This window comes from Solanum pennellii, chromosome 1 (genome assembly GCF_001406875.1).
Source record: "Solanum pennellii chromosome 1, SPENNV200".
In the NCBI taxonomy this organism is placed as follows: domain Eukaryota; kingdom Viridiplantae; phylum Streptophyta; class Magnoliopsida; order Solanales; family Solanaceae; genus Solanum; species Solanum pennellii.
In genome coordinates, this window is record NC_028637.1 from 96,852,324 (window position 1) to 96,874,838 (window position 22,515).

The 22,515-nt window shown below is 33.4% G+C and overlaps 4 protein-coding genes and 1 non-coding gene across 5 annotated transcripts; 4 read left to right on the top strand and 1 right to left on the bottom strand.

Annotated features, from left to right (window-relative positions):
- Positions 1-2,229: 2,229 nt before the first annotated feature.
- LOC114075641 (acidic endochitinase-like) lies at positions 2,230-3,325 on the top strand. Its single transcript, XM_027914091.1, has one exon. It carries the CDS (start codon positions 2,338-2,340, stop codon positions 3,232-3,234), a length of 897 nt encoding a protein of 298 aa, XP_027769892.1. The 5' UTR covers positions 2,230-2,337; the 3' UTR covers positions 3,235-3,325.
- Positions 3,326-3,694: 369 nt separating this feature from the next.
- Positions 3,695-7,049, top strand: LOC107025140. The gene is made up of 2 exons (XM_015225994.1): positions 3,695-4,305; positions 6,261-7,049. Exons 1-2 carry the CDS (start codon positions 3,929-3,931, stop codon positions 6,760-6,762), a joined length of 879 nt encoding a protein of 292 aa, XP_015081480.1. The 5' UTR covers positions 3,695-3,928; the 3' UTR covers positions 6,763-7,049.
- Positions 7,050-8,890: 1,841 nt separating this feature from the next.
- LOC107008455 (protein ABIL1) lies at positions 8,891-13,646 on the top strand. Its single transcript, XM_015207499.2, has 9 exons — positions 8,891-9,345; positions 10,095-10,177; positions 10,441-10,591; positions 10,675-10,774; positions 10,925-11,014; positions 11,101-11,185; positions 11,304-11,356; positions 11,443-11,546; positions 13,195-13,646. The coding sequence occupies exons 1-9, from the start codon at positions 9,250-9,252 to the stop codon at positions 13,348-13,350; spliced, it is 918 nt and encodes a 305-aa protein (XP_015062985.1). The 5' UTR covers positions 8,891-9,249; the 3' UTR covers positions 13,351-13,646.
- A 640-nt stretch (positions 13,647-14,286) lies between these two features.
- Positions 14,287-19,006, top strand: LOC107010687 (UDP-D-xylose:L-fucose alpha-1,3-D-xylosyltransferase MGP4). The gene is made up of 4 exons (XM_015209981.2): positions 14,287-15,009; positions 15,873-16,034; positions 16,419-16,634; positions 18,364-19,006. The coding sequence occupies exons 1-4, from the start codon at positions 14,512-14,514 to the stop codon at positions 18,574-18,576; spliced, it is 1,089 nt and encodes a 362-aa protein (XP_015065467.1). The 5' UTR covers positions 14,287-14,511; the 3' UTR covers positions 18,577-19,006.
- A 356-nt stretch (positions 19,007-19,362) lies between these two features.
- Positions 19,363-19,434, bottom strand: TRNAG-UCC. The gene has a single exon. It is a non-coding gene; the product is annotated as a tRNA-Gly (tRNA).
- Positions 19,435-22,515: the final 3,081 nt, after the last annotated feature.

The window sequence follows — 22,515 nt, forward strand, 5'->3', positions numbered from 1 at the left end:
ATGATATAACATATACTCGTATTATTATAAGTGGGAAGCTCTTAACTTAAAAGTTGAATCACCATTTTGCCCTTATTTTATTCCTAAACTAAATTAAATATTAATATATAATTAATTTAATATTAAATAATCATATTTAAATACATGCATCTAGACACAATTTGTGTACTTACTAATATGGGGCGTAATGAGAGATTATTAAGAATAAGTCATATAGATATATTCATATTATTAGATGCTATAATAATATAATTATTTTTTCATATTTCTTGCTTGATGGTCAATGTACTATTCGATTATTATGAATTTTATTTAATAAATAAAATATAAATTGGTAAAACTAATATTTCTAATTTCAACATTATATAATAATTTAACTTTATAATAATTGTATGAGGCAAACGTGCAACGCACGTTTCGGAAACTAGTATACATATAAGTATGTAATATGATAGCCACTTGTCTCCTGTGTAATTATGCTTCAATTTATGTATCTAAAGGAAATTACATTGCCACTTCAAGATTTTGCACTCTTCATGATACATCAATGTAAAAGACATAAAAAAGTAGACAGAAAAGAGAAGAATATCATTCTAATGTGACAGGAGCTAAAGTCAAAAGGTAAAATAACTTAAGAAATTCTCATAGTTGTTTTGGTTTAACTCGGATGGGTCGGGCTGTTAATTGTTGGGGCCACCTGGATCAATAAATCAGTGCCATATGTTTATCTAAAGCCACACATGTGCCATCTCATAATCCCGTTACGAGGAGGGGCTTTTTGAACTAAAAAAATTAACGTTAAGGGCAAGTAGGGTCCAATAGGTGGAAGGAGGAGTATTTTTAACTTGAAAGTTAACTTAAGAGCGATTCGGATCCAACAGATGGGATGAGTGCAAAGTGTAAGCCATTTTCAATATGTAAGGGGAATTTTCGACCCTTTTCCATAGATTATATTGGTTCATTTCTCATATCTATTCCACAGCATATTGACAATATAGGGGTTTAAAATTCTTTATGAAATGGATGCATTGATGCACATCCATTAGTTGTTATCTCATATATAGACAGGATAAGTTATAAGTCCTGAGGAAAAGCAAAGCATTACAATAATCCATATATTATGCTTGCTTTCATGCTTCAACCGATATTGTTCATTAATGACTAAGACCAACCGTCTTCTGATTTGAGATAGAACGATGGAAGACATGCCTTATAGTATACTAACAAATAATATTCATCTATGACTTAGTTCGAAAGACATCATGTTCTCAAAAATAATGACAGACCTCTTACCGATCATCACTGTTTGAAGTACAGAATTTTGACCTTGCTTCATCATCGTGTTATGTACTGACGTATACGTATCCAGAAGCTGCACCAGTAAAATCTATCAGACCTCTTACCGGTTTTTGTGCGATGAATGTTACAGTAAGTTATCATCCTTAGCGCTCAAACTTCTTCTTTATCCCTCTCTTTGGTGAATTCAGCTGAGTCTCATTGGAAGACATTGACTATACTAACACAAAAATAGATGTTTAATGGCTTGCATATGATGAGTTGAGAGAATTACATGACAAGTTAATATCCCTCTTTCGGTCTATTTCTCCATTTCGACGTTGGTTTAAAGATATTAGTTATTATCTATGCCTATTTAATTGTACTCAAGCAAGTCCAACAGCAGTAAGTTACAGTTTAATGAACCTTCTAAGTTAGATTTCCACCAAAAACTCTAGAATCATAACTAGGTTTAGTTTGCCCAACCAAAACCACCTAACCATCTTTAACAATTCATGTCATGAGTATTATTGTTACTTTATACTTCTAACCAAGTAATATTTCTTATAACCGGAGACAGATAATTCTGTTTTCCTATGGACTATTTTCAGTGTTGTAGCAACTGGTCCATTTCATTGAGGAGCTAGTATTTGGAAGAGGAAAAATGAACAAGGTTCATAGTTTTCTTTCCTAGTTTATAAGACTTATTTTAAAATCTTAAATGTGGTTTTATCAGGTGGGGCTAGTTTTATGTAGAAGGAAAAGCTTTGTCTTTGTTTAAACATCAAAAAACTCTGGGAAAAGACAAGGGGAAAGAGACAACATAATAATCCAGAAGCACAAATAAACGATTATTCATAGAATTTGAATAAAACTGAAAACTACTTAACCGTGAAGCCACGTCTTCCTTAGCATAAGCACAAAGTAGCAGTCTGAGAAAGCAAATTTCCCATCCTATAAAAAGCAATGATCTAGTGCTCATCTACCAGAATTCTAAAGCAGAACAGCTTTGAAGTTTTTCCTATAGAAGTCATTTCAATATTTAGCAAAAATCATCAAGGAATGGAAGTCCAACCCAATAGATCACTTGCATTATTCTCCATAGTGATTCTAGTACTAGCAGCTTCTTGTGATGCTGGTGGAATTGCTATTTACTGGGGTCAGAATGGAGGTGAAGGAACTCTGGCGGAAACCTGTGCCACAAAGAACTATGACTTTGTGAATATAGCTTTTTTGCCAACCTTTGGAAATGGTCAACAACCAATGATAGATCTATCTGGTCATTGTAATCCAAATGTTGGCGAGTGTACCAAATTAAGCACAGATATAAAATCCTGCCAAGCCAAAGGAATTAAAGTGATTCTGTCAATTGGAGGCGGTGCTGGGAGCTACTATCTTTCTTCTGCTGATGATGCTAGGGAAGTTGCCACTTATCTTTGGAACAACTTCTTGGGGGGACAATCGACAACACGTCCACTTGGTGATGCTGTTTTAGATGGAATAGACTTTGATATTGAAGGAGGAACCAATCTCTACTGGGATGTTCTTGCCAAGTCTCTTTCTGCGTATAGCAGTATGGGCAAGAAAGTTTACTTAACAGCAGCACCTCAATGCCCATTCCCTGATGCTTGGATCGGAAACGCCTTAAAAACAGGCCTTTTCGACTATGTTTGGGTTCAATTCTATAACAACCCTCCTTGTCAATACAGTTCTAGTGATATTAACAATCTTGAAGCTGCATGGGAACAGTGGACAGCAGATATCCCTGCAACAAATATTTTCCTTGGATTGCCAGCAGCTCCTGCAGCCGCGGGAAGCGGATTCATCCCTGCTAATGATCTCATTTCTCAAGTTCTTCCATCAATAAAAAACTCTACCAAGTATGGTGGTGTGATGCTGTGGTCAAAATACTATGATGATCAGACCAATTATAGTTCTTCAATCAAGAGTGATGTCTGATGTATATGTACTATAGTCTATACATATATAATATAATGGCCTCTGTAATTATTCGTGTGCTATATTGTATCTAAAGGGAAATACATTGCCAATTAAAGATTGTGTAATTACTTGTGACTTTTAAGTTCCATAATCTATCTCATTGCTACTTAACCTAACACATAGGACTATATTTTGTCATTTTCTAAGGGTCTTTTTTTCTTTTTCGTTAGAGAACATTAAAATGATATTCGCATTCGTGAGTGCAATTTCAAAGTCTCATTTAATATAATTTATACGCAGTTTTTAACTAAAAAAAATCATATATGAATATAACTTATAAATCTTTATACCGAATACGATTTTATAATTTTATTATTATTATTTGATACAAAATATTATGCTTTTATTACTTAATATTCATATGAGCTTGACTAATACTCTAAGTCGAATGCGGTGGCTCAAAGTATGCTCCGGAAGAAAACATAAACCCATTTAAAAGTCTAATTAACTTCATTTAAAACTGTACTTAATATTTGTGGACATTTTCTCAAGATATTTATGTTGAAAAAAAAAGTTTTAACTCCTAAAATATCTTCTTCATCCACCAATAAGAAAATTTTGTACCGGATCCAATCCCATAACTATTTCAATTATATTTCAGTTATCCTATTGGAAAATATCTTAACTAAATTCTTCGAAAATTTAATCTCCGATGGCCACTTTTCTACCATCGCTGGAAGTTTCATCATTCCCCGCCGGTCGCCTCCCCATGAGGATTTCTTCTTACTTAAACCCTAGAAATGCTCAGAAGCTCACTGTTTCTAGGTGTGGAACTAGGGGTGCTAGGGTTAGGGTTTATTCATACGTGAAGGATTTGGAGGAGTTTCCGTCTTTGAATTCAGAGAATAATTTGGGGTTTTACGCACAGGTCTCTGCGCATGTGCAGACTAGCACGTCGTCGACGGAAGTGAACGAGGAAGAGGAGGAGGAGAAGCGGAATTACTATCTTAATACGGGTTATGCTATTCGGACTATTCGAGAGGAGTTTCCTTCCCTCTTCTATAAGGAGCTAAGCTTTGATATATACAGGTTTGAGGTTTTAATCATCCATTGTTGTTGTGATTAGGAATTGTTGATAATGATGTTACCTTTCTTTTTAAAGATATCCCTGCTTTCTGACCTAATCTCAACTTATTTCTGATGCGCAAACCTTAGCTACTCTCACGTCAATAGGTTGACAATTTGTATTAAAAAAATAGTGTAATTATGATGTAATATGTGTATTGAAGTCAAAATGGGCATGAATGGAGTGGAATTGATATATAAGGTTCCTATAGCTGACCTTAACTAGTTCGGTCTTGACGTGCCAGTAGATTGATACAGGTGCTGATCTGGTTGTCTTGTTCTAGCGATAACTCTAGAGATGAGAAATGAAAATTTTGAGGTTTTTTTTAATATTTGGGTGAATTGCAGTAAGAATCATTAAACTATTTGAAAGTATCCACAGAACTTTAAGGACGGTGAGATTATCTACCCCTTCTTTTTCAATTAAGGGATCTGTTACATTTGTTTGAGGAATCGGAACAAGGGAAAGAAACTTTTCTATGAAAAAAGTGTCCAAGGGTATTTGGAAAATGTCAATATTTTAAGATTCAAGTGAGAAGTGACTCAAGTCTCTTAGACAACTATCAATGGAGGAGCATTTGCAGATAGTAGACGCAAAAATATTCAGCAGCCTTAAGTCGACAAAGCAAAAGAAAAGAAATAAGTTTTTTTATTTAGAAGTAGCACCATAATTTACAGTTCTTCTTATTGGTTCAAGTTGTAGCTTTCAAGTTTCAAGATCGAGCATAGGCAAATAATGAAAACTGAAATAGACATATCTTTTAAAACTCAAGCTCCCTATGAAAACAAGAATTTATATGAGGAGGGGAGAAGTAAACAGTTACTTTTCCCGTTTTAAGTCATTCATATGGTTTGTGTGGATTATCATTTTGATGGTTCTTTCCTTCTTATTTTGTTTGAAGATTTTAGATTGCAAGGATTGACTAATGGCTTAGTGGGTGAAAAATGCTATTTTTGATTTTTGGGATAGTTAATTGTGATTTGCTGCATACTGCAGTTCACTTTCAGTAATTGAAGCAGTTGAACTCACTGCTTTAATTACAGAAGTCTTAAGGACATTGGACTTCTAAACTGGGTTGCCTAAACTGGGTTTCTTATTGTATGAGCCATTTGGAACAATATACCTTTGATAAATTGAACCATTTGGATGTCCTTAGTTTTGTAGGGAGGATCTTGTTGATTCTTGTTGGATCATGACAAATAAGTGTTCTTCCAACACAAATTTGCAAACAAACATCTTTCACGGTAGTCCTTTCCCTAGAGATTATGGGGAATGGAATTAGTCGTGTTGGGTGAATTTTCATGTTGTAGGATCATGGCGGGTGAGCAATAGCTGCTTTATCAAACCATTGTGGTTTCACACGTCTAGCTTCCATCCAATTATCCACAAAGAGACTTCCTAGGGCTTGGAGTATCAAAAGAATGATCTCTTTCACATGTTCTATATTCTTCTTGTAAACTGAATTGCATCCAACTGGCTTGGGTTGAGCATTTGTTCTCATTGTTGTTGATAGTCAGAGGGCAGGCTAGGCCCCTTTCTAATAGTTCACTTCAGACTTCAGAGGTTACATAATTAGGATGTAATTACAACTTAAGATTATTATTATCTAGAGGCTGTCGGAACAGTTTTAGGGAAAAATAGTACAGTAAATTTGTGTTAATTAACAATGGTTAAGTGATAGAAGTGTGTGAAAACACATGTTATGCATTTATTAGTTTGGTGCAAACACCCGGTGCGGGTAATTTTTTACCCTTAATTATTTTGCTCCACCTCCTTGGATGCTGTATGAATTGCATATGCATGTAATTGTGCACTTAATTTAGTTGTGAATTAATGCAAGTGTGATGACATTGTACCCAATTGTGACTTCAGTGAAATAACGTTTGAGGTGCTAATGGTGGTCTTTCGCGCCCTACAGGGATGATATTGTCTTCAAAGATCCAATCAACACATTTACTGGCATTGATAATTATAAATCAATCTTCTGGGCGCTACGATTCCATGGCAGGATGTTATTTAGGACCTTGTGGATTGACATTGTTAGTGTTTGGCAGCCAGTGGAAAATATGATAATAGTTCGGTGGACTGTTCATGGCATTCCGCGTGTTCCATGGGAGAGCCACGGTCGGTTTGATGGTACTTCAGAGTATAAGCTTGATAAAGATGGGAAGATTTATGAGCACCGGGTTCACAACATTGCCCTGAATGCACCTCCAAAATTCCATGTACTTGCTGTGCAGGAGTTAATTGAATACATTGGCGGTGCCTCAACACCAAAGCCTACTTTCTTTGAAATCTCTTACCCTACCTCGAGAAACATTGCTCCAGTAATGAAATTATCATGGCTGAGGCGGCACCTGGGCTCAATTCTAGCCTCCATAAAGAGAAATGAGGAGAAACAATCAGACCACCAAACATAGCAAGTGAAGTGCCCAAAAAATTTGGTGTATTTTTTCGCTCTAGATTCCCAAATCGAATAATCCGTAAATACAAGTAGATATGTATTAATATACTCCTGCAGGCAGAAGAACATATGTGGAGCTCTCTTCTTTTTTTTTATTACTTTCTTCCAGGAGGACATCTAATTCTCTCTACTGTATGCTTCATTTGAGCTACAGCTACAGGCTTGTGTTTTGTAAACTCAACTCAGAATGTTGTAAATATGTGTATAGTATATAGCATACCACGTGGTTGCTTTCGCGTCGGAGTGTTTGCGCTGCATTTTGTGAAGTAGTACTCCATCCCTGCCAATTACATACTACATGTCTTCTCTTTCTAGCCATTTTAAACTAGGAATGACTGAATTTGACGCCCCATCCTCCTGGGGTCCCTTCAATGTTAAGCCATATTTGGACATCCCAACTTAGATCAGAGACACCTAACAATTTACTGGCAGATGTAGAGCCCTGCATTTGCAAGTTTCAACTTATATGCACTTCATAATTCTGTTCATAACAAGAAGTCGGTTCTGTTCATAACAGTCAAATTAAAAGTAAAAGATAAATATTTCTGTATGGTTAATCTTGGTACTAATTATTTACTTTTGGAATAATCTCAATGTTTGATTACCGAATGGTAGGTAGTTATTAAGTGAGGCTTGCTCAAGTGTTTGAATATTTCACCCATTAATCATAGATTGAAAATTCGAGTCATGCTTGAGGGTAAGTGATAACGCTATTGATTCTCTATACGAGGTTTGGGTGGGAAAAAAATATAATACAGTACTTGTGTAACTAGCTCAAACTATAAATGGAATTGCGTAGCATGATTGTTTACATAAGAAGAAAAAGTGTTAGGTACCATTCTTAACATCAAAGCATTGACGCTTGACCAAAAAACTGGTTGTAATTTCTTTGGTGCTATGGAAGTCTAAAAAGCCATACAAAGAGCAAAAAAATGTCAAAATCCTAAACCATTAATGACTTATGATTTAGAGCTTAATATAAAACATAATTTACACTCAAAATTACTTTAAAAATATGAATGTAGATAAATCCTACACTTGAGTATAGTATATTCAATAATTAAAAAAAGAAATTGTTTAACATGGTTGAGTCAGTCAAATTACATTGCATTCAATGTTACATTCAGAGTGATTAATAATTGAATTTTTTAGGTGTATTAAATGTGAAGAAGGTTAGTTGAATGTTGGGGTGGTTTTAATGTTCCCATAAACTATAAGGGTGCTAATGATAATTCAGTAAGTAGCTTATATGGGCATGTTAGCCATGTGGAGGTGCTCTAAAGACGAAAACGACATATTCCTCCTCACCTCATAAATTATAATATTCCATTTATTCATTCATCTTAAAATACCATAAAATGTGAAATACATAGAGGCAAAGACCAAGAAAATCCATAGGGAAAAAAAATTATAAACCTATCTAAAATCATATGAAAAGTGTTATATAGAAATACTTTAAATTAATTATTTAAGAGCTTCAAATAATAAATTCAATTCGAATAAAGTGAGAAATTATTTTTATTGCTTTTTCAGCTCGCGACTCTTTCTTTCTCTTGATGCCCAACAAGAATTTAATTATTGCATCCTACTAATTTCATATGGATCAATGTTTGGCGCGCATAAACTTATTATCAAGCAAATGTATAATAAACTATCACCATCTCAAGCAATAAAACAAAAACATTATAACTTATATTGGAGTAATAGTTACTAGCACATAAATAACTACAACAGTTCTCTCGGTCAACTGGTACTTTCTTCGTCCATTTTTACTTATTCAGTTGACTATAAAAATAAATTATAAAGCTTTATTTTTTCAACATAGAAAATCCAGAGAATAATTGATATTTTATATCTGTTTCATCTTTATTTTTAAATACTAGAATATGTCAAGTCAAACCTGAGCAAGTAAAAGTAGACGGAAGAGTATTGATTATCAAGTAGTACTAATTATATTAAATTACATAATTAAACCTTCATAATTAATATTTGTAGTACTTATTATTTAATTATTAGTTTGGTGAAAAAGATAGTGATGCTATATTTTTATTTTTGTTTATTTATTTGAAATTGAGGTCAATGTCAATGTGGGAGGAGCAGCACAGTATCAGTTGAACCACTTTCTTATCTGCCTACAATAAATACGACGTCATTTTCACTTGCAATTAACTCCTTCAAAATTCCAGCAATAATAAACAATTCCCGGGATTGCTTCACTCACACACACACTCCTCATAAATTCTCCTACCACCACCTTCCACCGCCGTGCCCTACCGGAACCCTCCTTTTCTTAACTCCTAATCCATCTCCAGACAATTATTAGTTCTGTAATTACAACTTTTTTTTAAATATAAAATGTATATCCGTATGATTTGTTGATCTACTGATCTGGAAGGATTTTTTTTTTTGGGAGAATTTGTGCGATTTTTGGAAGAGAGGAGTTATGGAAGTAGAACAATTGAAGTTTGGAAATTCTCCGGCGATGACGTTTGATGAAGTGTCAATGGAGCGAAGCAAGAGTTTCGTTAAGGCATTACAGGTTTACGCTACTTCTTTTTCAATCTCTTTTGCTAAATTTGATGTCAGATCTGGTTATTGTTCAGTGATTGCTAGGATGATATTAGTTGTGTTGTAGCTTTGAATATTTTATCTATTTAAATAATAACTGTTGACTTTGCAATGTAAATTTTCGTCTGTGGTGCAAAAAAATAAAACCATAAAATAAGTTGTTGATAGCTTAGTTGATGGAGGATACTCTTTACAAGTTCAGATTACCTTAAATCTGACTGATTCAGGGTGTTGTCGCTGTTTAGTTACTTGTATGTATTATGTGTAGAGACTTTTAGCTACAACCATTTCGCAAAGCTTAGCTGGTCCAAAGTTAGGCTAAAAGATGAGGGTTGTGGTAGGTTGATGGCTAGTATTTCCTACCGCTATGGTCATCTTTTAAATTCATTGGGACATGTTGAAAAATTGGCTTAAATAGATAGAATGGGTTCATAAAACTGGCAAACCAATTTTTTCTTTTTTAGGATTGAGGACTTTTGGGTTGATTGATATTGATATTCTGATAAGTGATTGATTGGTAGTCATAATATAGGTTAGCCCGATGCACTAAGCTCATGCTATGCATGGGGTTCACGAAAGGGCCGGATCACATTGGGTCAATTGTACGCAGCCTTACCTTGCATTTTTTGCTAGAGGCTGTTTCCATATTAACCATTTGTCAACCTTTGCAAGAACTTTGTTGTAACTCAATGATCACGTGTTGCCTGTCTCATGTCTCAGGAGCTCAAGAACTTGAGGCCGCAACTCTATTCTGCTGCAGAATATTGTGAAAAGTCTTATCTTCAAAACGAGCAGAAACAAATGTAAGAGTTTTCCCATGAACATAATATTTCCAATCAATTTTTCATGCTTCTCCTTGGTATTACAGAAGTCATAGCAAAAGTAGGTAGAAACAAATTATGTGCTAGGCTCTGTGATCCTTGGCTGTATGGGCTCTTTTAGCCTTCTCAGCAAGAATCTTTCCTAGCTTAGGGAAACTCGAAAATGCTGGTAACTTTTATTTTTGATCATGCTGTATTCTTTCCTTGCTACTTCATGCTCATACTCTAATACTTCTCTTTTTCAGGGTTCTTGATAACCTGAAAGACTATGCTGTAAGAGCTCTTGTCAATGCTGTCGACCACCTGGGAACTGTTGCTTATAAGTTAACCGATTTGCTTGAGCAACAAACATTGGATGTCACAACCATGGAGCTAAAGGTCACTTGTCTTGATCAGGTAACATCTGGAACTTTCCCTAATAGAAATTGTCTATTTGAGAATTAAACAGGATAAAACGGAACTTAACTTTTTTATTTCAGCGACTTCTGACATGCAAAACATACACTGAGAAAGAAGGCCTCAGGCAGCAACAGCTATTAGCCATCATCCCAAGGCATCACAAGCATTATATTTTGCCAAGTACGACTACTTTTTAATCCTTATTGCGTTTCTGTTAAAGCTCTATCTGTTCTCTGCGGTTGTGTCCTCATCCTTTTTGCTGACTTGCACGCTTCTCTCTCTCTCTCTCTCTCTATCTATCTATCTATCTCATGATTGATGCACGATTAGATTCTGCTGGAAAGAAGGTGCACTTCAGCCCTCAAGTTAAGATGGATTCAAGGCAACATTTACAAGCAAGACCCCGCCTTTATCCTTCAGGTGGCCTGACTTCTTGATGATACTCACTCGTTCTCGTATTCTCTTTGGCATTGTATCTCGTCGTTCTTATCATATTTCCTAATTAGGTACTCCTGCTGCAAAAACTCTCTCATGGCATCTGGCAACAGAAACCAAATCGACATTGAAAGGGAATTCACGTACTTTTATGAGGTTAGTGGTGCTATTAATCTTAAAGCTTTGAAAAGGAGATTACTATCATTTTCTATGGATAATATTCTCAAATAATTTGTAGAGGTTGTAGAAAACTGACCTTTCTTTTCATTTGCAGTCCTGAGGAAGCAAAAGTTTCTGAAAAAGCATCTGCCGCGTTCAACTTGTTAGGTATGTGAAGGTTCCATGTTTGCTTTCTCTTTCTGTAATGGTGTGTTAGACTCATGGCTTCTCACTGTCAATTTTCATTTGAGCAGATGAAGAGAATACCCGGAAGAAATCATATGTAGCCCGTCCTCCGTCACCCAATGTTGGTCCTGCATCAAGTCTCGCTATGCAAACATTGGGGGTCACACGGCAGGTAATTCCAAATGCATTAATTGGAAGAACAGTTCCATATACTATCTATATCTATCTCAAAATAAATATATTATGCTATCTGTTCCTTATATTACATGTTATCCATCCTGAAACTGCACCAAGTGTGTTATGTGTCAGGTGCTTATAGAACATCCTTACATAGCTGTCAATCCTGTTATCTGACACATCAACTTGCCCATTTTTCACTGATTATGGATACTTCCTGTAGTACTTAATGAGTGGTTTAGAAGAAACTGATGTTGATCCACTTCCGTAAGTAATAGAGGAAGATTGATGATGATTATAGCTGTCGTTGCATAAATTTGTGCTAGTAGTAACAAAATGTATCAATTTCAGCATTCTTTTTATCTTTCTGTTTACTTCTACTGATATCTATTTGCTTACACATCAAGTGAGTGATCACATGTTATTCGTCTAACGTCTAACATTGGCAATGCAATTAACAAAGGGATCTAACCAAAATGTCTATAATGCTATAGGCAGCATTATCTTGATTGTTGACCTATAAGTTTGTTCAGAAAATTCTGCACATACACAAGTAAATTCTCCTTTGAAGGCTCTAAGCAGTGGTGAGAACTGATATTTATGTATGTGTTAAAATTTCTGGTTTGTCTCCTAACATTTGGTTTAGCTTGTTCTCCTTGTGGGGGATATAGAGGGGACCAGGGATTTTATTCTTTCTTTCTTTTGCTATAATCTGTAATTTTGTTGGTTCTTCCTCCTTTTCATTTCCCTCAACAGCATTGCATGACAGGTGAACAGAAGGGTTTAGTTTCATTTATTGTAAAGATATCTGGATTTAACCCAGGTTCATCCTCCCCTTTTTTTAAAAGCATCACTTGAAGGGTGGAAAACTAAAACTAGAGAAAGAACATACAAACTATTTCATGAATATACATTTATTCTGACAGTTGTCGTTTTTATTTACTTCCAGTCTGCAGTTTGCCTTTATAATCAAATAAGTAACTTTACCAACCAACAAACAATATGACCAATAATCTAAAAGATATGTGTGCTTGTTATACAATGTATTATTTTCTAGAGGAAGTTAATGGGTCCAACTTTTTCCACTTCACTATAACTTTTCTTTATCTACCTTGATATGTGATAACTGTGGAATTTCAGAATAGGATACATAATTTAGTGGGAAGTTATTAGACAACTTAGTGAATATATAGACGTGAGTATCATTGTTTAACATTGCTATCTGAGGATCATAAGATAATTGAAATATTCCAATTGGTTAGATTTCTCTCAAAAAAAAAAAAAACAATTCCATGAGGTATGTATGCACTTTTGCTGGAGAGAGCGATAACTTGTTTGGTATTGAAGTTGGTTTGTCTGCAATTTTGTCTCATCTCTTATGATGTAAAACATCTGTGAGCTTCTGTCTGTATGCGTTGACTGTTTGCCTCTTCTCTTTTTGTGGTCTAATTTAATATATAAATATCTTGTATATTCTGAAATTTTGGTTTGTATTGGCATCATTAGTCTTGAACCTTGTTTGGTCTTAAAAATTTGTTTGAAGTTACATACTTTGCTTGTGGAGCCTGTAACAGGACCAAACCACATTTGCACGTCTGAATTGCTTTCTTCTTTATAGCTTAAATGAAATTTTGCCTTTGCAGGGTACCCTGGAGGGTAGCAAACCTCTAACACCATTCAGATCATTTGATAATCCAAGGCGGGATATTATCCGTGCACCTAATCGTAGCAAGAGTATGCTCTCGGCTTTCTTTGTCAAGCATAAGACAACTAAGTTGAAGACCAGTGCTGTGTCGTAATCTAGGCATGAGGTGCATCCATCTAACTTTCCATATGTAAAAGAGAAGTTGTACTAAGCCATCACCGTGAGAACACCTATTTTTAGGATCATTCACAAGTATCGTAATCATAGGCAATTTGTTTGGATTGAGAATCAATAAAGAGCAGTGTGTATATTTGTAAGGTAAACAAAGTGTTAATATCTGTCTTGTTGTAAAACAAATTGTTAGGAAAATAATTTTCTGGCTGCATTGTCCAGTATTCTTAAGCTGAGTGATCAATCCTCAATGGTTGCATATCACTCCCGTTTGGATTATCTCTTGTGGGAAAAATTCCGATGAGCTCTTTGAAAAACTTTTCCAGAGAAAAATAACATAAAACGTATTAATGTTATTTTCTCAAAAGCTTATGTATTTATTTTTTAATAGATAAATGAGGATTTAAATATTTGATCTTCATTTCTTCGGAACTAAGACGTAATTATTGTGTTGCAGTTCTATCTGATTATACATGTAATGTAAATATCCCCTAATAATAAGTTAATAACTACGGTTAATTGTTATTAAAACGAAATTGATTATGTGAAAACTGAACTTTTGCGTACCAAGACTTTTTGAACAAACTGATGGAGGAAAATGTAAAATATATTTATATCAGTGTAAATAGAACTAATGTAATACCGAGACAGTATTGAACTGAAAACTTCTATCTATAAAATCTGATTAAAGTATCAAACAAAACAAAAATTCCATAAAATATTTGGTTATAGATAAATAGAATAATGAATAGTTAAATTTATGAAATTCATGAAAATAAAATAATTTAAAGTAAATATAGCTCAAAAATATATTTTTTTTATTCTCTTCCTCCTTTGGCACACCCTTCTACTCTTGAAAATAAAAAATATAGCATCTTTTTCTAAAGACACAAATTTTTACTTTTATTTTCATTTGAGCGTTTGAGGCAGCACCAAGAAATTACACTCAACTAGTGTGGGATCCGGTTCATAGTGCAATTTGTTTTCAAACAATCCATCGTGAGATCTGCGTCTGATCTATAGAATTTCGCCAAAGTTCCTTTTTTGGGAAATTGAATTTCACAGTACTGACTTCCCCTTTTTGTTAGCTCGTATCTCCCAATTCATCATATTCTTGGATTCAGTTTTGCCAAATCTAGCAACAATGTCATCAGCGTCTTTACATCAAAGACCTCTTCACAATCCTCTCAATGACCCAAATCCATTATCCCCACCATCTTCTCAAACTTCCCAAAAATCCACTTCATTTCTTCAAAGTCGCACTACCCTTTTGCTCCTTCTTTCTCTTTTAGTCATTCTCGGAGTTTTCTATCCATATATTGAATTTCCTCAAAATGGGTTTCTCTCCTACGCCTCAAAGTCTAGTCCTTTTGAATCCAAGTGGCGTGACTATTCCTTGTCTAAAGCTGCAGCCTTTGTGGCAAAAAATAATACCCTTATAGTCTGTATTGTCAGTGAAGCTTACCTACCCTTCTTGAATAACTGGTTGATTAGTATTGTGAGGCAGAAACATCATGACAAAGTGCTTGTCATTGCTGAGGACTATGCTACTTTGTTTAAGGTTAATGAAAGGTGGCCTGGTCATGCTGTGATCATTCCTCCAGTTTTGGAATCCCAGGCTGCTCATAAGTTTGGATCTCAGGTACCTATTTTTAGGAGATTTTTGCATCTTGGTTTTATTGTGTTTAAAGAACCCCTTATACCTAAAAATAATAGTAAAGTACTTGACAGTATTCATAATGAAGGACCGAGTAGAGTACACATTTTGAGTTGCAGGGTAGTTGATTAATTTACATTAGGGTTTGTTGTGTTTAGGAACCTCTAGCTTTAGAGAGCCTCTAAAAGAATATATTGTTTACTTAGAACTGGATTAGAATGGGCTCAAATTAAGCAGAATATATAGAGGATGCATATTGGCAAACCTCAACTGATTTGAGTTTGGACATCGTTGGTTGATTGATTTACAGCTGATTTCCTTGTATTTCCCGCTGTTTGTCCATTGGTTTAAACAATTTTTAGTTGCTGTTCTAATATGTTTGTCTGTGAGCAAATGTGCAAATAGATACTTGGAATTTGAGTGTAGCAGCTTGGCATTATTTATCATCTATATTTAAGCTTTTCTCAAAAATAAATTTAAAAAATCATGTAGAGTTACTGCATAATGCCTTTCCCCCTCCATATTTTGATACTTGCAGTTTTGTAGGTAGAATTTATTTTAGAGTTACAAGATTCTTGCAATTATCACTCTTTATTATTCAGCTAGTAATGCCGTAAAATTGGAGTGCTGATCATTGAAGCTTGAGAATATCAATAATAATCATGAATGCATTTATGTTGATCCTTAACTATCCATCTTTGACTATCCTGAATTGTAACCTTGTAGTTTGATTTAGGGAGGAAACCCTTTTGATTAAAGAGGGAACAAGAGCTTTCTGGGATGTTGTACTTGCTTTAGTTAGTTATTTTGTTTCTGCTGAAATAACATTGATAGTTCAATTCTATTAGGGATTTTTCAATTTTACCTCCAGAAGGCCTCGGCATCTTCTGCAAATTTTGGAGCTTGGTTATAATGTCATGTACAACGATGTTGATATGGTTTGGTTAGCGGATCCATTTCCATATTTGGAAGGACAGCATGATATATACTTCATGGATGACATGGCTGCGGTGAGTGCTGATGACGATACAAATGCTTTAACTTCTCCTTGTATAGTTTTGATAAGTATAATGGTTGGGAAGTTTTTTTTTTTTGAGTGAGGTTCTTTTTTTTTTTTATGGTGCATGATTGAATGTACTGGCTTAATTTATTGTGGTGGAAGCTCTTAACTTGCATCTTCTTGGTTCACTCTAAAATTATCTGATTTAAGCATTTTAGCAAACTAATATTTCCTTTTTCTTTTAACTTTTAACTTCTCCTCTCTTTTTTATACTTGGAAGGGTAGTTAAGATAATTTTATTTGGTTCCATCAATTTATATTTATTATCTTGACATTGTGGATTGGATTGTTAGTGATGAGAAGTCTGCTCTCTTCCTTTCTTTTGGAACACCAGGTAAAACCTCTGAATCACTCTCATGGTTTGCCACCTCCAGGGAAGAAGGGCCGGCCTTACATCTGTAGCTGCATGATCTATGCGCGACCCACTAATGGAGCAAAACTCATTATGAAAAAGTGGATTGAGGAAATGCAGATTCAACCATGGTCCAGAGCAAAGAAATCTAATGACCAACCTGCTTTCAACTGGGCATTGAACAAAACTGTTGAACAGGTGTGTTGCTTTCTTTTTATTTCATTTTCTACTTCCATGCGTCAGCACCTGCTGCAAGAAACTTCATTTGTGTTGGAACACCTTGTTGCTTTTTCACTTCATGACTTATAGGCGTTGGTTCTCCCACAGGTCATTGAGTGGTTTCGGTAGGACATGTTAAAATGTCAGGCTTGTTTCAGATCCAAAATTAAGCATGACCAAAAATTAAAACTTAGCTAGCTTCTCAATTAGCACTTTTATTCTTTGAAGTCCAATGATTTAGGAAGGTATAAGCAGCCTTTATGCTTTAACCCCTCCCTTTCTTCTTTTGTCCCTTGTTTTTGCCCCCCATATTTTCTTTGTAGTGTGTCCCTCTTGGCTGAATACTTATAGGCTGAGTTTTATGTGATTGAGGTTGTAGAAGCGATTTGAAAATTTGACATACGAAAAATAATCTGTTCAATGCAGTTGCTTGAATCTCGTTTCGAAGGCAAATTAATTGATTGTGTAATTAGGCAGCATTTCTCAAATAAATAATCTGCTATTTCATAATTATTGCTATTTTAATGCTTCATAAAAACCAAGCAATTACTATTTTAATGATCTGCACCAATTTTGCTTTTCTATCTTTTCCAGAAAGCTCACTTCTAGTATTCTTAGGGTCATACTTGTAATGTAGATCCAAATCGGTAGTTGGTGATTGCACGCAACTCTCAGGAACCTTTTGAGCCTTAGTATGCTCGTGCCTATAATAGCCACAAGAGGACTTCATGTGGTGAGCTGTGAGAATTAGCGAAGTGCCAAAGCCTTATGTACTACTACTTCAAAGAGCAGCTAAATTAACTTGAAGCTATGATAGAGGATGTTTCCTCTCGCCTAGGAGCCGAGAGTCCTTCGACAGCCTTAGAAGTAAAAAAGGAGTGACTCATTGCTTATGGATCATCAGCACGCTGGCTAAAAAAGTTTACAAGTGATCCTATTTCCATTTATCACGTGAGCTAGTCATACCAAGATTAATGAAAGATAGAAATGGAACTAGCTTTAAACTTATTGGCAGACTAGACTGATGCAACTAAACTACTGAATCAAAATGTTGTCCAATTTGGGTTATTTAGATTTTGCTTGGTTAAGAGAATGAAATATGGTTAGCTTAATTGTGTTTTAGTCCAAACTAGGAATCACTTAGTGCTCGGTTTTTCTATTCTGTTGTTTCTGCGGGGCCCTCCATTTCAGTGAAAATATAAGCTAGATTATTCAGCTCTCAACGGAATCAAACTGGAATTAGATGTGATCAAAGCTAAAGTAATAGTGTGATACAATGCATCACAAAATAGATATACAAATAAAAGTGGGATATCTCAGACCAGATTATGAAAGTTGTCAGGCCTCTACCCTATACGAAGTCCACATGCATTTATCTCATCCAGTTATCACAGTCTTGGAACATAAATATGGCTATATTTAACCTTCAACACAGAGTCTTGTTTTTGGGGGAAAAAAAAAGAGCTAAATAAAGCAAGACAGAGTATGATAATAGCTCTTTCAATTGTCCATTTTCTTTTTCTATTTTGTGGGCACGACATATGCAATAGCTCTTCCAATTTTTGTTGGGATGTTTATTTTAGTTTTTCGCACCTATACTTGTTTCGATTAGTGTTTATATTTCATTTTTCTTTTGAATACTATTTTAGTTACCTTTGATCAGGATAGGCAGTTAAGTTGTTTGTGTAAATACATGACGCTGTTGCAGGTTGACATGTATCTGCTTCCGCAGTCAGGATTCCCAACAGGTGGTCTATACTTTAGAAACAAGACCTGGGTGAAGGAAACCAAGGGAATGCATGTTATTATTCATAATAACTATATTGTTGGTTTTGAGAAGAAGACAAAACGTTTCCGTGATTATGGTCTCTGGTTGGTGGATGAGTTTAGCTCTGAATCCCCGCTAGGCAGATTAGACTAGATAGGAAGTGAGTAAAAAGAACTCATGATGTCCTTTTGGCAAACCAGCAGAGCAGTAATTCGAACAGCAGCAGGCCAAATTTCTCTCTTCCTCTAAAGGCTTTGGAAGTTTTAGCAGCTGGTGCACATATATTACCAGTATCTCAATCATTTCATTGAGTTGATACTCTGGGTTGCTAAGCGATGCATGCCAAAATGTTCTTTCCTAAATGCATAGATTTTGTAATTTAACCTTAGATTTATTGAGAACTCTGCTATTGTTTATCTAATGTTTGCTTTGTTCTCATGTAAAATGAGTCTGTATTAGGGACTCCAAAAATTGCTCTGTTCTTCCCCTTCTTGTACTCCAATATTGATTTGTATCTATTCAGTGTACAAGACACAGTAACTTTATGAAATACTGAATGAAATGTTTTGTAATATTTGCTCCAGAGTGCTATCATTTCAGTGATATGCATTACTCATATTGGTTTGCAAGCCTAAACATGGATTTCTTTTTTCTTCCTCAAGCATTCATTATAATTAACAAGATTCTAAGGAGTATTTACTATATATATTCAGCTCAGGTACCAAAAGTCTTTCTTTTTTAAAATTCGTGTTTAGTTAAATACAATCATATAAATGAAGTGACAACGTAATGATTTTTCTCTAGACCTTAATCTGAAATTTCTTAAATGGAATATTGATTTATGTCAAATGGTACATATTATGTATGAACAAAAGATTAAAAATATATATCTATAGAATAAAAAAAATAAAAAGAACTTTGCAAAAAAATAATAAAAAATGCGTCTGCCGGGAGTCGAACCCGGGTCTATTGCTTGGAAGGCAATTATCCTAACCGTTGGACTACAAACGCTAAGTTGTGAACAGGGTGTCTATACTATTTGTTATCACAAATTACATTTTCACTTATAAAGTTGGATATGTTTTTATAAATTATTTACACTAAAAATCATTACGATATGCATTTTTTAAAAAAATAAAACAAATTATTCATTCAGATTACTGTGGGTTTTAATTAATTCTTTATATCGATTGTTATAGTAGAGTTGTTGCGATTCCACAAGTGTTTATTGGATTAAGTTGGATAATTTTTTATTAAAAGACTAACCAATCAAACCAACCAATAATTTTAAAATTGTTTCCAGTGGATATAGAGAGTTTATAAGAAATAGCTTTCTATATTTAATTTTTATAAAATAAGAATAAAATTGCTTGTATATTATTTTTTAATATTTTTTATAAATCATAATTATATAAATCATAGCAATAATATATAAATATAATATTTATATTTGCTAAACCTAAAAATTACACTTGTCGAAAATTACGCTTGTTATTGTTAGTTTTAATGGATATATCCATATATTAATATACTGATATCTAATATGTCTCGTAAAATGCGGTCACTATTCAATCAATGTCCAATAATTAAATAATATTAGAGATTTTTTGTGTTGCACGCAATTTATACTACTATTGTCGGTTCACACAAAGATTGATTTATATCATATTTTATATATAGAATTATAGATATGAGCTGCCATATTCCTCACTGTTCGATTTTTTTATTTGTCAACATACCTACTTGTTCTATTTAAAATTATTTTCTTATTTTAAAAATTATTCTTTATTAGAAGTGCTTTTTTTTTTAAAAAAAAAATACTTTTGAATGATAATAATTTTGTATTTGGTTAATTGATTTGAAAAAAAGTACTTTTATCAATATTAAAACGACAATTTATGCTAGGCTATTATAAGCCTATCATTCAAGAGTAGGCTGGTTTTCGAGGGAACAATTACTTTTTTCTAACTTTTTCTTATGATTGAAATTTTTTATTAAATATGTCAATTTTTTAGGTTTTTTTTTTTAAATAAATAATATTTTTAGCGTTTCAAAACTTAGCCAAATACATTATTATATCGATCATCATCTAAGAGAATTATCTAGATTATTTGCTAGAGTCGTATATACGTATTAATCACTATTATTTAGAACTGTATACGCCTCCTTGTTAGATTCTTAGTCAACATAACTCAATTGGTCAATTGCTAATAAATTGACCAATTGCTAATTAATTTAGGAGTTTTGACAATATTCAATTGAAATTAAAAAATTTATTTAATTATTTAAATATGAAAAAGTGTATTTTTGAGTTGAAACGAGGAGCCCATTTTTCCTATTGGTCCTTTTTTTACTTGCAATAACAGCCAAGAGAAAAGAGAGTTAGAGCCTGTTTGGTTCAGCTTAAAAGCTGGTCAAACTGACTTAAAAGCTGGTTTTTGACTTATTTAGCTGTTTGGCAATACTCAAAATAACTTATTTTAAGTTAAAAAAAACTTATTTTAAGCCAAAAGTTAAAAGTTGGGGCAGGGGTGCTTTTTTTTTTTTAACTTATAAGCTGTTTTAAGTTGACCACATTTTTATCTTTTTGCCCTTAATATTTTTATACAATCTCCAAATTACCCACATAACCCTAACATCTCTTTCTTTCATTTTTCCCTTTTCACGTTCGGCATAGCAACTTCAGCACTTTTATCCAAACGCATAACTGCTTATTTTAAAAATAAGTTTCAGCACTTTCAAAAGTACTTTTTTAAAGCTGCTTTTATTAAACCCATCCAAACGGGCCCTTAATCATGTGTGTGTGTGTATATATATATATATATATATACACGTGGCCACTGTGGTGTGGGGTGAGATTGTTCCATTTTTAATTAAAGAAAAAGGCTTAAATATGTTATTAAACTTTAGTTTGACTCATTTATGTTATTACCGTTAAAGAAAAAACTCATTCATATCATTATTTTTTAATAGGAGTTTTGCAAAATTATTTTTGACACGTGATCAATTATAATTCGGTCAGTCATCAATTTTTTAATTAAAAAAATCAAAAAAAGAAAATCAATTTTCATCCAAAAATTTGATTTTTTTATTAAAAAAATTGATGATGTGACCGAATTATAATTGGCCACGTCATCAATTATATTAATAAAAAAAATAAAATCAAATCAAATTTTTTTCCAGAATTACGATTTTTTTAATTAAAAAAATTGATGACGTGGCCGAATTATAATTGATCACGTGTCAAAAATGATTTTGCAAAACCATTATTAAAAAACAATGGCATGAATGAGTCCTTTCTTTAACAGTTATGGCATGAATGAACATTTTCTGAAAGTTCGATAACATATTCAAATCGTTTCCCTTTAATTAAAAATTTGAGTTCGAGCCTCAAATATAAAGAAAAATTATTAAAAGTGTCACCATTAATTTTATTGAAAGTGTCATTTTCAATGGACGCTACAGTACATGATTCAAATTTATCAAAACTCTAATAGAGATTTACACATTTGCGAAAAAAAGTAGAGGCAATTCTATTGATTATTAAGCTTAACTTTATATAATTATGTAATTCGATTCCCAAAGGAAAGTAGTATCCACTTAGAAAAGGTCATAAAGGAAATAGAGTTAACAAAAATGATATTATAATATAAATAAAGAAAGAGGAATATCAACCTCACAATATTTAAAATATCTAGTTGAATTATTGACAAAATAGAAATTAACAACTTCCAAATAATAATTATTTTTTTAATTATTATTTTTATTCTATATTTGCCTGGCTAATTTAAATTTACAAAAATTGTTCAATTTTAAAAATTAAAAATGACTTCATACTTAGAACTAGAATGTCGATCCTTTAATTAAGATCGATAAAAAAAATATTTATTACTTTATTATAATTTTTAATACTTGATTTATAATTTTATGCTAACTATTAGTATGATAGCTACACAAAATAAAAACAAAAAGTTGCATATTTTATTTATGTTAATGTATTCAAACCCAGTTAAGATAATTTCAATTTGATTAATTCAATCAGATGTAGAAAGTTTGTTTTTTTGGATTAATAGTTTGAAAGAGAAAGTCCAA

Excerpts from the sequence above, each read along its gene's own strand:
- LOC107010687 (XM_015209981.2), top strand. The coding sequence starts at position 14,512 with ATGTCATCAGCGTCTTTACATCAAAGACCTCTTCACAATCCTCTCAAT. Across the intron at positions 16,035-16,418 it reads TCATGGATGACATGGCTGCG|GTAAAACCTCTGAATCACTC; the intron begins GTGAGTGCTGAT and ends TTGGAACACCAG. Across the intron at positions 16,635-18,363 it reads TGAACAAAACTGTTGAACAG|GTTGACATGTATCTGCTTCC; the intron begins GTGTGTTGCTTT and ends ACGCTGTTGCAG.
- LOC114075641 (XM_027914091.1), top strand. The coding sequence starts at position 2,338 with ATGGAAGTCCAACCCAATAGATCACTTGCATTATTCTCCATAGTGATT.
- LOC107025140 (XM_015225994.1), top strand. The coding sequence starts at position 3,929 with ATGGCCACTTTTCTACCATCGCTGGAAGTTTCATCATTCCCCGCCGGT. Across the intron at positions 4,306-6,260 it reads CTAAGCTTTGATATATACAG|GGATGATATTGTCTTCAAAG; the intron begins GTTTGAGGTTTT and ends CGCGCCCTACAG.
- LOC107008455 (XM_015207499.2), top strand. The coding sequence starts at position 9,250 with ATGGAAGTAGAACAATTGAAGTTTGGAAATTCTCCGGCGATGACGTTT. Across the intron at positions 10,775-10,924 it reads CAAGCATTATATTTTGCCAA|ATTCTGCTGGAAAGAAGGTG; the intron begins GTACGACTACTT and ends ATGCACGATTAG. Across the intron at positions 11,357-11,442 it reads TGCCGCGTTCAACTTGTTAG|ATGAAGAGAATACCCGGAAG; the intron begins GTATGTGAAGGT and ends TCATTTGAGCAG.